Source organism: Natrix helvetica, assembly GCF_964273705.1.
Source record: "Natrix helvetica genome assembly, chromosome: 2".
In the NCBI taxonomy this organism is placed as follows: Eukaryota; Metazoa; Chordata; class Lepidosauria; order Squamata; family Natricidae; genus Natrix; species Natrix helvetica.
The window spans coordinates 86,014,800-86,028,847 of NC_138552.1; the positions used below are offsets into that span (position 1 = coordinate 86,014,800).

The window sequence follows — 14,048 nt, forward strand, 5'->3', positions numbered from 1 at the left end:
AAGTCTTTCAACCACTTGAATACAAATTATTACATATTTAGATTTCTCGAGAGAATAAAGAATGGGAAGATATTCACAAGAGGGAATACTGCTTTTGAATTACTGTATTGTAATTCTTTTAAGACCAAGTCTTTTCCTCTTACAATATTTAGTGAAGATAGAACTTTATTTTGCTTTAACAGTAGCACTGCTTCCGTTTAACTACTTCCACTTTCAAGAGCTTTATTGTAAAACACACAGCTTCTAACAAAACAGTCATTTACATCCATTACCAAGTAGTAAGAATTGTATAGAAGTTGCCATTAAAACAGTCTTAGTCTATCTATCTTTGTGAATAACAGTAGCCAATAATTTGAATCCTACCATCTACATATCCAGGTTAAGCAAATAGTAATGAGTGAACAGCAAATTAGCACTGGTGAAATACGAATACAAAAAAACTTGGTATAATGGTAGCTCCATTAACAAATAACACACTGACTTAAGGTTTCAGTTGCTTCTGTATTTCCAAAACAAATCCAGGCAGAAAATTGTACAGATCTTTTAAAAAAGTAAATTATGTTTGTACACATGTATATATTAATTTGTTTCCCACTGTGAAATAAAGAACATAAAAACAGTAGCATTTTTTCGATGTCATATGTTTAGAAGTGGAATCTAGTCAGACATTAAAATGCTAAGTTGGTTGCTGCACATAATTAACCTGCTAAGATTAGCTGACATTTAGGCATTTTCTTCAGGCAGCTGCAGGTAGATATGCAATGGCATGAGTTAAAACTACTGATTTAATATTATTGGTTTCTGCAAGTCAGAATGAGCTTTTCACAGGCTGGATTCAGCACCAGCTCTGCTCCTTCTCTTAAACTCCCTAGAAGGAACTTAACATCCTGACAAAAAAAAAAAAAGTGATGCAATTTACTTCTGTCTTTTTGTCAGGAAATAAAATAAAACTCCAATAATGAAACACTGGAAAATACCCCCAAAGCAGGGGAAAAGAATAACAAATTTCAGCACTGTGCCCTCTGCTGACTTCCTTGCATTATTGCTCCCCTGTTCATTGTCGTTCTCAATAGTAATTTCCAAAAAAACGTATATCTGCCCACAGAAAAGGTTAGCTCCCCTGCCAAAGCTAACCTGAATCATACTTTATTAAAGTATCAACTATCTTGATAATGGCAATCCAAGGAATCGTTTTTATTTACTACACGAGACCAAGTAAGCAACATATAACAACATACTGTATCCAGCATCTTAGTGACTGTTCTCTCCATGTTGGTGGAAATCCTAAAAGACCAATATTCTGAAATCTTAGGATGTATTTTAGAGGATATCCATGTAAAGTCTCTAGTACAATTCATACTCCTCCAATACTTCCAAGCTTCAACCTTTTGAGAAATTTTATCTGCATTATCAAGCATCATGCATTGAAGTGACTATCCTTAAGGAAACTCTTGAAAGAGACAGAAAAACTCATATTCTTTGACTCAGCCCTCTCACTTCAATAAAAGACATGAAGATTTCACCTTCTGTATGGTTTTATATTACAATGCGATTCATCACTGAGGATTGTTTTCAGGAAAAATATCCAAATCAACACATTTAATCTTGCCTGTACAGACAGTCGTCAACTAGCAATAGTTCGTTTAGTGACTCCCTGAAGTTACAACAGCACTGAAAAAATGACATAACCATTTTTCACACTTGTGATCTTTGCAGCATCCCCATGATCATATGATCAAAATTCAGACAGTATTTATGACCGCTGCAGTGTCCCAGGCTCATGGGATCATCTTTTGTGACCTTCTTACAGCAAAGTCAACGGGGAAGCTAGATTCATTTAACAACTGTGTTACTAACTTAACAAGTGCAGGAGTCCCTTAAAATTATAGCAAGAAAGGCTGTAAAACGGGGCACAACTCAGTTAACAATTGTGTTCGTAAGTTGAGGACTATCTGCAAAAGCTTTACTAATAACTTACGACTTGTGGAAATACTTTTGAGCGTTCTGAAGATCCAGATTTTAATTTCCAGAATGGCATGAAGAATAAAATCACCTAACAACAGTCACACAGACTGAACCTGCGGACTCAAGCTAAAGTTGCTATTTTAAGTGAGACTCTGCTTAAAGTCTGGTGTTATCAGAGCCAGTGCCAAATAAAAAGAGAGTTACAAAGTACACATATACTTTCCCAGCCTCTGAGGCCCTCAATCTTTAACTGCCTTTAAAACACTTCAACTAACAACAGTAGTACAGCAATGGCAAGCATTATGTACTTGCATTATTGAAGACAACTGCAAAGACAAGCTCTTTAAAATCTATGCAAACACATAAATATACACACACACACTTCTACATTTTGTGTGTGCAGCAATGTCTTCCTAAATTTCCGAGAGGAACCTGAACAATGCCTATGTTAATATGAACTGAGCAAGCAACACCGTTCTCATTTGGAATGCATAGCTCTTTTATTTGACAAATCACCAGAGCAGAACGGATTAAAAACTCAAGCAATCCTTAACATTCGATGTTAAAAATTGCTCTCGAAAACATGATCTAATGTGCTGTTTTAAAAAGAAAATGGAAAGAAATGCAGTGAAGTCTATCTTTGTGGAATGGAAAAAGACGTTCAAAAAACGAATGGCAACCTTGGGATTCGTCCTTCCATTTCTGAACCTGTAAATGCACATTTCCAGCATTCAGGGCCTATCCCCTTCAGAGTCATCTACCACTACCGCTGAAATAATGAATATCCTTTAGACGATAAGCCGGCAGCCCATGGCATTGTGAGAAAGATCTAGTCAGGGTTTTTTAAGGCCACTGGAGATTGCGTGCCCCAGCCCTGGCACCAGCTATTTCTGCAAAAGTTCATTTACCTCTTGTTCATGTCAGTGCAGCAACAATTCCCCAGTGGCCTTACTTCAGGCACGAGGCAATCTGGAATTCTTCTTCTGACCATTGCTAACTCTGCCCTGGCACTCAGTTCTGGAGCAGGCAGTCTGCCTATGGAGAAAGGGCAAGTCTACTTTTATTCAATATTCAGCGGCTTCACAGAATATCCTTTGAACAACAAAAACAGAGCAGAAACTGAATACTCCAGAAATCCACTGAATACTGAATAAAAAAAACATTTGGGTTTTTTGTTCCCCCTGCTCCAAATGAACGGTTCACTAGAATGAATGTGGTTCCCCGCCCCCCTAGGTGAACAAATAGCACAACATGCAAAGAAGCTGTTTGGATTAAGTTGTTTAGGTGAGATTGCCATTGGCCAGGTGTTTAAATAAGCACGTTGTTTGTTTGTTTTAAATTAAAGTCCCAAAGTTTCTATAAGACAAAGTTTATCTGAGCTTTCTGCTACTTAGTGAGCACAACTAATCTCTCTCTTCTCTCTTGCATTCACCCAGGAAAATAGCATCAAGTTCAAAATAAGCCTGTTTATCCCCTCTCTTGATCTCCCCCTCTCTCGAACACAAATCTTTCATAAAACAACACTAAAATAAAAGCCCCGAGCAGTTAGTGAATGTAGATTAATACAGTATTTGTTTCAATTCATGCCATCTGTCTTTTTCAGCGCACTAAAATATCACAGAGAAAAACGTATGGCTGATAGCACTGTGTGTCATCAGAAGAGAGATCCATACAAAATAATGGAAAACCACTGGGGGGAAAAAATCCATTTCTCCCCATTCCAAAAAGGATGCAGAATAATTACTGAGACTCCACTGCAGGAAAAAAAAACAGGATTTCTTTCAAAGTAAAGAAGACTTGATATAGAAGAAACAGGGTTTAGACAGGTTTTCTACTCTGTGGAAACGTCTTATTCTAACGGTTTATCAAATATCCCTAAAAGCATCTTGCAAATTGAACGACAGATACTTTCCATTAAATATTACTACCTGCCTACATAAAACTCTCTTCTTTTTATAGCTACCAACAGATGGCAGTGCCTCAAAGTATTTTCTGCTATGTCTGTCAGATATTAAATTTAATAACCAATAGTTCTCATGTGAGGAAAATATATTTCTACAGCAGGGGTGTCCAAACTTGGGAACTTTAAGACTTGTGGACTTCAACTCCCAGAATTCCCCAGCCAGCTATGCTATGCTGGCTGGGGAATTCTGGGAGTTGAAGTCCACAAGTCTTAAAGTTCCCAAGTTTGGACACCCCTGTTCTACAGTGATGCTGGTTGGGGGGGGGGGGGAAATTCCAGAATGGTTGACATAAGAAACAATGTACAGTTCCACGTACCTAAAACGTTGAGCTTGCTGAGCAAGAGGTCCTGGGTACCTCCTATTTGGAGACTGGTACAGCTGGGAGAGGATGGCCTGATTTGTTTTTTGGCTTGGATTGTTGGCAAACTTTACAGTGATGGGCTCCGTGGCCCCGGGAGGTTTCTGCCCATTCAAGCCCTTGATGGCTTCTTCAGCTTCAATCCGCTTGTCAAACCGGATAAACCCCACACCTCTTGAAACTCCTGCATAAAAGCACAAAGGAATCCGACCATTATTTCCAAGCATTATAGTAACCTCCTCCCCAAAGAACTTGATTTTTTCCCAGGCATAAATAAGAATCATAGAAATCAAAGCACAAAAAAGAACCAGATTCAACAACTGAAGTGGATTTTTATAAGAAGCAATATAACATATAAAGCTTTGGCAAGGAAGCAGGAATACAAGAGATGGGAACCAAACGGTGGGTGAAACCACATTTGTTTATAAGAGACAAAGCAGAATGAAACAAGGCATCAAAATACAGGCAAAAACTCTGTTATGCCCTCCCATACCTTTACTCCTAGTATTTAAACTTCGGAAAATAATAATAATGGCTTCTTAGATGTGCATTTGGTGATTGTGTCAAGAATGAGAGATGGATGAGTTGGAATGGATCTGGCTGTTTGGTTATTACAAGATGCTATATATTTTAATATTATCATTATGTTGAATTTATGATGATAGTTCCTATTGGTTTTTTTTTTACTATATTTGACAATTTTTCATTATTTATTAGGGATCCGATGGCTCAGTGGCCAAGACACTGAACTTGCTGATCAGAAAGGTCGGCAGTTCAGATCCTTAGCACTGCGTAACGGAGTGAGCTCCCGTTACTTGTCCCAGCTTCTGCCAACCTAGCAGTTCGAAAGCACATAAAAAATGCAAGTAGAAAAATAGGGACAACCTTTGGTGGGAAGGTAACAGCATTTCGTGTGCCTTCAGTGTTTACTCATGTTGGCCATATGACCACGGAGACGTCTTCGGACAGAGGGGCTCTTCGGCTTTGAAATGGAGATAAGCACTGCTCCCTAGAGTTGGAAATGACTATATGTGCATGGGGAACCGTTATCTTTTTAATTATTTATTACAAGCTGCCCAGAGTTGCCTGATTGAAACAGCACAGAAACATCTATACTACCGTTGTTAACAAATAAATACCAGACCCAGCTTAATATTAAATCTGGTTACAAACATGCCACTGGATTTAGTATAATATGACATATTCACATTAAGCTATTTATTTTAATTTAGATACTGTCCAAGTTCAAATAACTCTAGCCAGTTCACAACTGGCTACATGAAAACCAATGCAAATCAAAAACGAGATGGGATCCAGACAAAATGAAAAGAATAAGAGGGAGGACAATCAGGACTGCAAGACTTTATGAAATGTGAACAGGCTGGGAGCCCACAAATTTCAATCTCATTCCAAAGGATGGGTGCTACAGAGAAGGTGGCTTCCTGGATCTCTATAGGTGACATTGTTAACTGAACTGATCCAGAGCATGTCAACTCTGCTAGGATGTACTTGCTATGCAGAAACCATGGGAGTAAGGTAGATCCTTAAATAATCTGGCCACATGCCATGAAGAAAGGCTTTACAGGTAATAACTGGTACCTTGAATTGCACCTAGAAGCAGACTGGTAACCAGTGCAGCTCATGGAATAGATGTGTCATAGGAACATACTGTCCATCAATGCCCACATCACTGCAATCTGTGGTTGAAACTTCAAAGTGTGAGTTTTTAAGGCTAGCCGATGTACAGCGCACTGCAAATCAAACTTTGAGATGACTAGAGCTTAAGTGACCCACTGAAAAGCCTCATGAACCAATGAACTTGATGGAGCTAAGCAAAGACACCCTTGGCTAGAGTTTCCACCTGCTATTTTAGCAGGAGCTGTGAGTCCAAGAGGACCCTCAGACTGCACAACACTCTTGATTGGAAAATGCTACCCTATCCAAGAGTATGAATGAAAAAGTCCTCAGATCTGGGTAGCTTTAACCCAGCGGTTTTCAACCTGTGGGTCGCCTAAGACCATCCACCTCCACTGGCATCGCCCATGCTCAGCAGCATGTCCTGAAGCGGCAGGTGCATGAAGAATGCCGCGTGGCGAAGCAGTCTCCTCCCGGCTCCGGGTGCAATCCAGACGCTGCCCCGCCCGGTCTCCACGCCAGGGAAAGGCCGAGGCGCCGAAGGGGGAGAGAGACGGGTTCTTCTGGATGGCGGATTAGCCTCGGCTCCGACAGACGTCTGAAGCGAGCACGGTCGGCGGTGCCGCTTCAACCCAGTCGCCTGCACAAGGGCTCAAAGGTGCCCGGAGAGCAGGAGACCGGCGGGGCAGTCAGGCCACCCGCTTCAGCCAGCGGGATGGGCTCTCACCCAGGCAGGCACTTGCCGGAATTCAAGCCACCTTGGGCCTGGACGCTGCCTTTGCCGCCTCTGGTACTGTCCTGCAGGCTAAACTGAGCTCGGAAGCTTTTTGGCCTCACGGAAGGGCTGGCAGGAGAGGCCGGAAGGGAGGACAGGCCTTTATGGTTGGGGTCACCACAACATGAGGAACTGTATTAAAGGGTCGCGGCATTGGGAAGGTTGAGAACCACTGCTTTAACCCAACCAGTAGAAGGTAATTCTTGTAGCAGATAGCAGGATCAGACATTTCTATTTTGCCAATCAACTCGCACAAGAAGTTTTGCTATAGAAAAAAATCCATCAGGAAAATTTAATGTTGTTGCAAACAAATATATATGGAGTCACCCAGAACAGGGTATTGAATGAAATTTTCATGGATTCAAAGTATATCCAGGATTATTGATTGATTGCTTACAGTTAAATGCAACATCAGTCTGGACAGGAAGATTTCCAAGAGAATATGTGTATGCAAACATTCATGGCTGTGGCCAGGAAAGGGAAATCTATTGGACACAATTCATCCTGAAATAGCTGTGAAGGACTAGAGACAATTCAGTCTAATAGTTTTAGAATCAGACAAAGACTGTAGAGACCATTGTTCAAATCATAACGGACCACAGAACTCTTTGGATAATTTTGCTCTATTCTCTACTCCATCCTACTTTGTGTAGCTGTGGTTTAGAAGCAATTTTAATTAGGGAAGATTTCCTGACATATTTCTTGATCTCTCTTGGGGGGGGGGGAGGGATGACAGGGTATTCTGCAATTAAATATATATATGCTTATACCAAATATTGATACAGTTAAAAAGCCTATGGAAACTAAGTTTAGCATATTGAAACACAAAACTATCTAAATATATTGTTGATTTTTATCTGTGCTGTAGAATGACAACTTCTCCCAAACCAGCAGTAAATCTGAAGTGAGAGGACTGAAATGCAATAAATAAATATACACATACATAATCAAAAATGTAGTTATATGTGTATTTAAAATAATACAATTGACAGTCCTGGAAAGCTTATGGGATATTTGCATTATAACTATTGCTATTATTATTGGGGGGGGGGGGGAGAGATAGACAAAAGATTTAAACATCTAAGGAGGGAAAGGGGAAAAGTAACTATTTTGATGACTTTAGTGTAGACTTTTATAACAACTAACCTTATAACAACTATTTATATAACAATCTGTCTTATGCCACTTCTGCCAGTTTGTCTCCTGCAGCAACACACCTTTATTCTCAAGGTAAAGAGATACTATCCTCAGAAGCTTGCAATCTCCAAACAGCCAAATTTCTCTTTTTATTTCTGTTAGTCAAGCAATATGAAGGTTTGGATGTTTAATTTGGAATGCTAGAAGAAAGCAAGGCAAAATGGACAGGCCTGCTTTTTTCTTTTATTCCATACAAGAAGAATATGTGCCCCCCCTTTTTTTTTCTTGTTGCTTGTAAAGTGCTATTTGCTTTGTTCTGCTAACTTCTGATCTAATCTGGCGTTATTAGAGGAAACTATCCTTTATTAGATGCCGTTTTGATCTAGTAACAGACCTTTTCATCTTTCCCTTAAAATGATTATGATGAAGGCAGCCTCCAAGAAACCCAGCACAGCAATCCTAGGCTTCCTTACTTAGAGAAGAAACTCCAGCTGTGTTCAGTGAGACTTGTTCCCATATATTTCACACAAAATTGTAGCCAAAAAAAGTAATACTTTGTGAAGCTACAATTCTATGTATATTTACCAGGGACCAGTTCCTCTGAATTCATTAGGATTTGCATAGCATTGTGCTATTAGGTGAAGGGCATTATCCTATTTATTTATAAATATATCAAATGGCAATTCTGTATTATGATAGAATTTATACCACTACATTTAATACATGAATATTTACTACACTATAACAGTTTATTTTGCAAAAACTATTTTGAAGCTTCAAAATTTTGGAGATGTTTTTTGTCCTTAAAGCGGCAGCTCCTTTAAATTCAGATAAGTAGTTCTGAAATCTTGGCTGCAACAATTTGAGATCCATTAATCAATTCTTTCTATCAACATTGATGGCTAAGAAAGAAATAATAAGATGTAAGCAATATATAATAATATATATCTAAATACATTATCTGTCTCTTTGCTCTCCAGTGTTTTACCAGATGTCAATTGATAAAATCTATTGCTTACAAGGAAAGCTCACAAATTCAATTTCTAATATATGATGCAGGTTTAAGACAATACTTATCTGAACCTATAAAAGCATTTATTTATAGCTCAGGGTTGAAAGGAGGGGTCCTTTGATGCACTTGGTTGTTTTCTTGCAGATGTTTTATCATTCAGACAACTTATCTGATCTATTGGAAACTGAACTTCTGCCACTGAGACACAATGATTTTTACTGGGAGCAGAATTTGATATGACATTTAAAAATATAGTTAATAGCAGAGGTGATTTTGTGCCGGTTCTGTCACTGCGTTAAATTGTTTGCTAGTCTGAACTGAATAATTACTGATGAGTTACTGCGCAGGTCGTAAGGTCTTATCTGACAATGATGTACTGTGCATGCTTAACATGTTTATTACACACATTCCAGATACTTTTTTTCCCTTTTGATCTTTGTCCGTCTTCCAGGAAACTGGGAGACAGAATTGCTTTTATCAAAATGTAACAATTAGATAGTTTTGTTTTATTTTCCATTTCTTATTTTTGTATTAAAGCTTGTTTTTCATTAGAATATGTTTCTCCAGAATTTTTATTTCTTTTCTTCGCACCTTAAAGATAATGCTGTTTGGAAAAGCCGCGGTCTAAGCCTCATCTAGTTCAGGGTGAAATATTCTTCCCCTGACAGGTTCGCCCTGGTTTGGGCTCTGCCCACCTGCCCTGACATCATCACGGATGCTCTGTGCATGTGCAGAAGGTTCAGCGCATGCACAGAAGGGCCATGTGTGAGCTCCCGGTTCGGAACCAGTAGCGAAGCTAAGAGGATTTCATACCTGGTTGATAGGTATACTTTCCATGAATTTAATAATTTTCCGTTTGGCAGTAAGTTTGCTTAAAGCATGATGGTACACTTCCAGTAAATACCACATGAACTAATATATTCCAGATTACAAATCTGAACTCCAAATTATTGCATTTCAAACTCCAGTTTTGAAATAGATGAAATTTAGTTTCATCTAAATTTTCTTTTTCTAAAAAAAATTATCTGTGTAGCTCAGGGGTGTCAAACACAATTTCATTAATGGCTGCATAAGGGTTGTGTTTGATCTTGGGGGGGGGGGCAGAGTAGGCATGGCCAGGTTGGATGTGGCCAGCTTGATGTCATTCGTGTCGGGGGCACCTGTGGTGGCCCGAGCGCTCTGCCAGAGAAAATGGGCTCCTGAGCTCTGTTTTCGGCTACGATGGCGTCCTGCAACCCTCTGCCAGTAAAAATGGAGCTCAGGAGGGCAGCTAGAAGAGATACAGTGAGCCAGTCCTTCGCTGTTTCCAGGGCGGTCCTGCAGGCCAGATCTAAGCACCCTGGTGTAGCTCAATTTTCTCAGCTATCATTTTTAGTTACATACATTGTAAGCTATAAACCATCTGCACTTTATCCTTGAAGTCTTGAAGCTCCTTTGTTATACCTTTACATTTGAAAAACAGTTGTCAATATATATTCAGGCTTACGATTAGGATAAATTTTGCTTAGGTTGGTTTTAAAGGAGAATTTCATCTAGTGTCTTGAAGCATAATACAATACAATACAATAGCAGAGTTGGAAGGGACCTTGGAGGTCTTCTAGTCCAACCCCCTGCCTAGGCAGGAAACCCTATACCGTTTCAGACAAATGGCTATCCAACATCTTCTTAAAGAGTGTTGGAGCATTCACAACATCTGGACGCAAGCTGTTCCACTGATTAATTGTTCTAACTGTCAGGAAATTCCTCCTCAGTTGTAAGTTGCTTCTCTCCTTGATTAGTTTCCACCCATTGCTTCTTGTTCTACCCTCAGGTGCCTTGGAAAATAGTTTGATTCCCTCTTCTTTGTGGCAACCCCTGAGATATTGGAACGCTGCTATCATGTCTCCCCTAGTCCTTCTATTAAACTATACATACCCGGTTCCTGCAACCGTTCTTCATATGTTTTAGTCTCCAGTCCCCTAATCATTTTTGTTGCTCTTCTCTGCACTCTTTCTAGAGTCTCCACATCTTTTCTACATCGTGGTGACCAAAACTGAATGCAGTATTCCAAGTGTGGCCTTACCAAGGCATTATAAAGTGGTATTAACACTTCACGTGATCTTGATTCTATCCCTCTGTTGATGTAGCCTAGAACTGTGTTAGCTTTTTTGGCAGCTGCTGCACACTGCTGGCTCATATTTAAATGGTTGTCCACTAGGACTCCAAGATCCCTTTCACAGTTACTATTGTTGAGCAAGGTACCACCTATTCTGTACCTGTGCATTTCGTTTTTGTTGCCTAAATGTAGAACCTTACTCTTTTCACCATTGAATTTCATTTTATTAGATAGTGCCCAATGTTCAAGTTTGTCAAGATCGCTCTCTATCTTTAGCCTATCTTCTGGAGTGTTGGCTATTCCTGCCAGCTTGGTGTCATCTGAAAATTTGATGAGTTCCCCATTTATTCCCTCATCCAAATTATTGATGAAGATGTTGAAGAGTACTGGGCCCAAAACAGAGCCTTGGGGTACTCCACGGGATCGCATCCTACCACATACTTCCCTGCGACCAATTCGCTCTCACAGGGAGGGACTCCTCCTGGTGCCGTCCACTAAGCAATGCCAACGGGCGGCGCCTAGGAGTAGAGCCTTCTCTGTGATGGGCCCAACCCTCTGGAATGACCTCCCCCCGATATCAGAACCACCACCGACTTCCGCTCCTTCCGACAAAAACTGAAGACTCACCTGTTCCGTTTAGCCGGCTTGGCCCATTCATAGTCTTATTTTACCTCCTGGCAGATATTTTTAATTGGGTATTTTTAGGGGTTATTTTTAAACATTGTTTTAATTGCTTTACTTTAGGTACAGTTTTTTACAGCCTCCTCTTTTAAGTATTTAAGTATTTCGTATTTAACTATGTTTGTATTTATTCCTATGTATTTATGTGTTTTTAATCTGACTGTACACCGCCCCGAGTCCCTTTTGGGAGAGGGGGCGGTAAAAAGTTTAAAATAAAGTAAAGTAAAGTAAAGTCCACTGCATACCTCCCTCCATGTAGATGCAGTTCCATTGAGGACTACACGTTTAGTGAGGTTGGTCAGCCAGTTACGAATCCATCTGGTGGTGATGCTGTCCAACCCACATTCTTCTACTTTATCTAGTAGTAGGTTATGGTCTACCTTATCAAATGCCTTACTGAAGTCCAAGTAAACTATATCAACGGCATTCCTCTGGTCCACTAATTATGCCACTTTGTCAAAGAATGCAATAAGATTAGTCTGACATGATCTGTTTTTGACAAACCCATGTTGACTTTTGGCTATTACTTTGTTTGCTTCTAGGTGTTCGCTAATTCGTTGCTTGATTATCTTTTCCAGAAACTTTCCTGTATTGAGGTCAGGCTGATAGGTCTGTAGTTTCCTGGATCTGTTTTTTTCCCTTTTTTGAAGATGGGAACCACATCAGCTCTTTTCCAGACCTCTGGTAGCTCCACGGTGCTCCAGGATCTATATCCTAAATCTAATACGACGTCCATATTGGGAAAACAGCTGTTCTAGCGCTTTGTGTGTCATAGTTTGAAAAACCCAATAGTACATGCAAGCAGCACAAAAGCTGTTTTAAAAAAATCCCAGTGGCTGATGTAATCCCATCAATTTTAAGACAAAAAGAAAAATAAAGGATAAAATAATACTCTAATTATACCATCATAGAAAACCTAATTTTTTGAGAAGCACATTTCTTTCATCATTCCTGTGGGAAACTAAATACTATTTTTGCATTAAATGGGAACCAAGTGTTATTTTAAAATTATTTTATTAAAACAAGTCACAGATGTACCCCCTTTTTTTGTTTGAAACTTGGCTTAAACTTTTAAAGGAACCCAATCAAATTGTTAAAATTGAAGTGCTTAAAGAATTCTAATGAATATTTTCCTAATATTTTGTAATTTCTCTGAAAATAAATCAGTCAAATTATTGTATGGAGTATATTCCATAGTATAATCCGCCCAATGCATTACATTGCTTCATTTGTATCACATATAGAAAGATAACAAGACCAATGTATTCACTGAGTTGGCAATACCTGGAGAACAAAAATCGGATTTACCAAAAATGAACCCTTCAATATTTATGTATCAAGTCAATCTTCCTTTCAGTCTTATTTTTTAAAAAAAATCTAGTTATTTGTTTTTCTCAGGATCTTGCATTATCCTAACATTGAAAAATGGGAATTGTAAGGTTTGTTTTAAAGCCTAAATGATGATTATGAGTTTGTGTTTCGCATTTTCTTAGTTTAAGGAAACTGCTAAGAGCACTACAGTACAAGACTTTACTCCCCCCCCTTTAAAATATACACTTTTTTTTAGCATTTTATAAGGAACATTTTCTTCATTCAATGCTTGAGATTACAGCAACTATAAATTTATTACAAGGCATGAAACAGGCTTCAAATATGCAGCTTCAAGGTGGAAATGACTCAGCCTTGCCTGACTACAAACCAAGAGTTATTTTTATCCATGCATATTTATGAACAATTCCAACAGAAAATTGTATTTTCTGCCCCACATAAACTTTTATATGTTCAATATTTTGAAGGCTGAGAAAGACAGGGCAGAGCAGCTTTCTACTTACCAGTGACTTGGTCAACGAGAATGCGGGAAGTTATAATACGTCCATATTGGGAAAACAGCTGTTCTAGCTCTTTCTGTGTCATAGTTTTTGGGAGACCGCTGACGTACAGATTTGCATCTCTAATAGAAGCTGAGCTTGGCCGTGCATAAGAAACCTGCACAATGAAAAAAAGCAACTTGATCATGCAAATGACCGTATAATTGGACTAGACGGTTGCCTACTTTTAAAAACACATACTCTACTTTCAGATCATACATCCTTGGCCTGTTTTGTCTATTATTGTATCATGGAAGGAAGCAGGGCAGAATGCCATCTGTATGGGAACCTAATGGGATTATATTAAACCAGGAGACACGGTTTGTTTGGGATCAGGTGCTCTCTGTGGCTGTTCTTTGTTGCTTTAGAGCAGAGGTGGGGAACCATGGCCCTTTTATGACTGTGGACTTCAATTCCCAGAATTTCTGAGCCAGTCCACAAGTCATAAAAGGGCTTCCCCCACCCATGCCCTAGAGCAGTGATGGTTAACCTTTTGGGCACCGAGTGCCGAATCTGGAGAGTGCATGCGCCAGAGCTCCTGAACCCAGAAGAGAGCAC

At 39.4% G+C, this 14,048-nt stretch overlaps 1 protein-coding gene across 15 annotated transcripts in view; it reads right to left on the reverse strand.

The window, feature by feature from the left end:
- Window positions 1–14,048, reverse strand: part of ELAVL2 (ELAV like RNA binding protein 2) — a 203,093-nt gene that overhangs the window by 7,347 nt on the left and 181,698 nt on the right. For all 15 annotated transcript variants that reach the window (XM_081942742.1, XM_081942734.1, XM_081942741.1 and 12 more), the window contains 2 exons: window positions 13,455–13,608; window positions 4,246–4,471 (listed from right to left, as the gene is read on the reverse strand). In XM_081942742.1, the coding sequence (XP_081798868.1) occupies window positions 4,246–4,471; window positions 13,455–13,608 (380 nt within the window). The remainder of the gene's footprint in view (window positions 1–4,245; window positions 4,472–13,454; window positions 13,609–14,048) is intronic.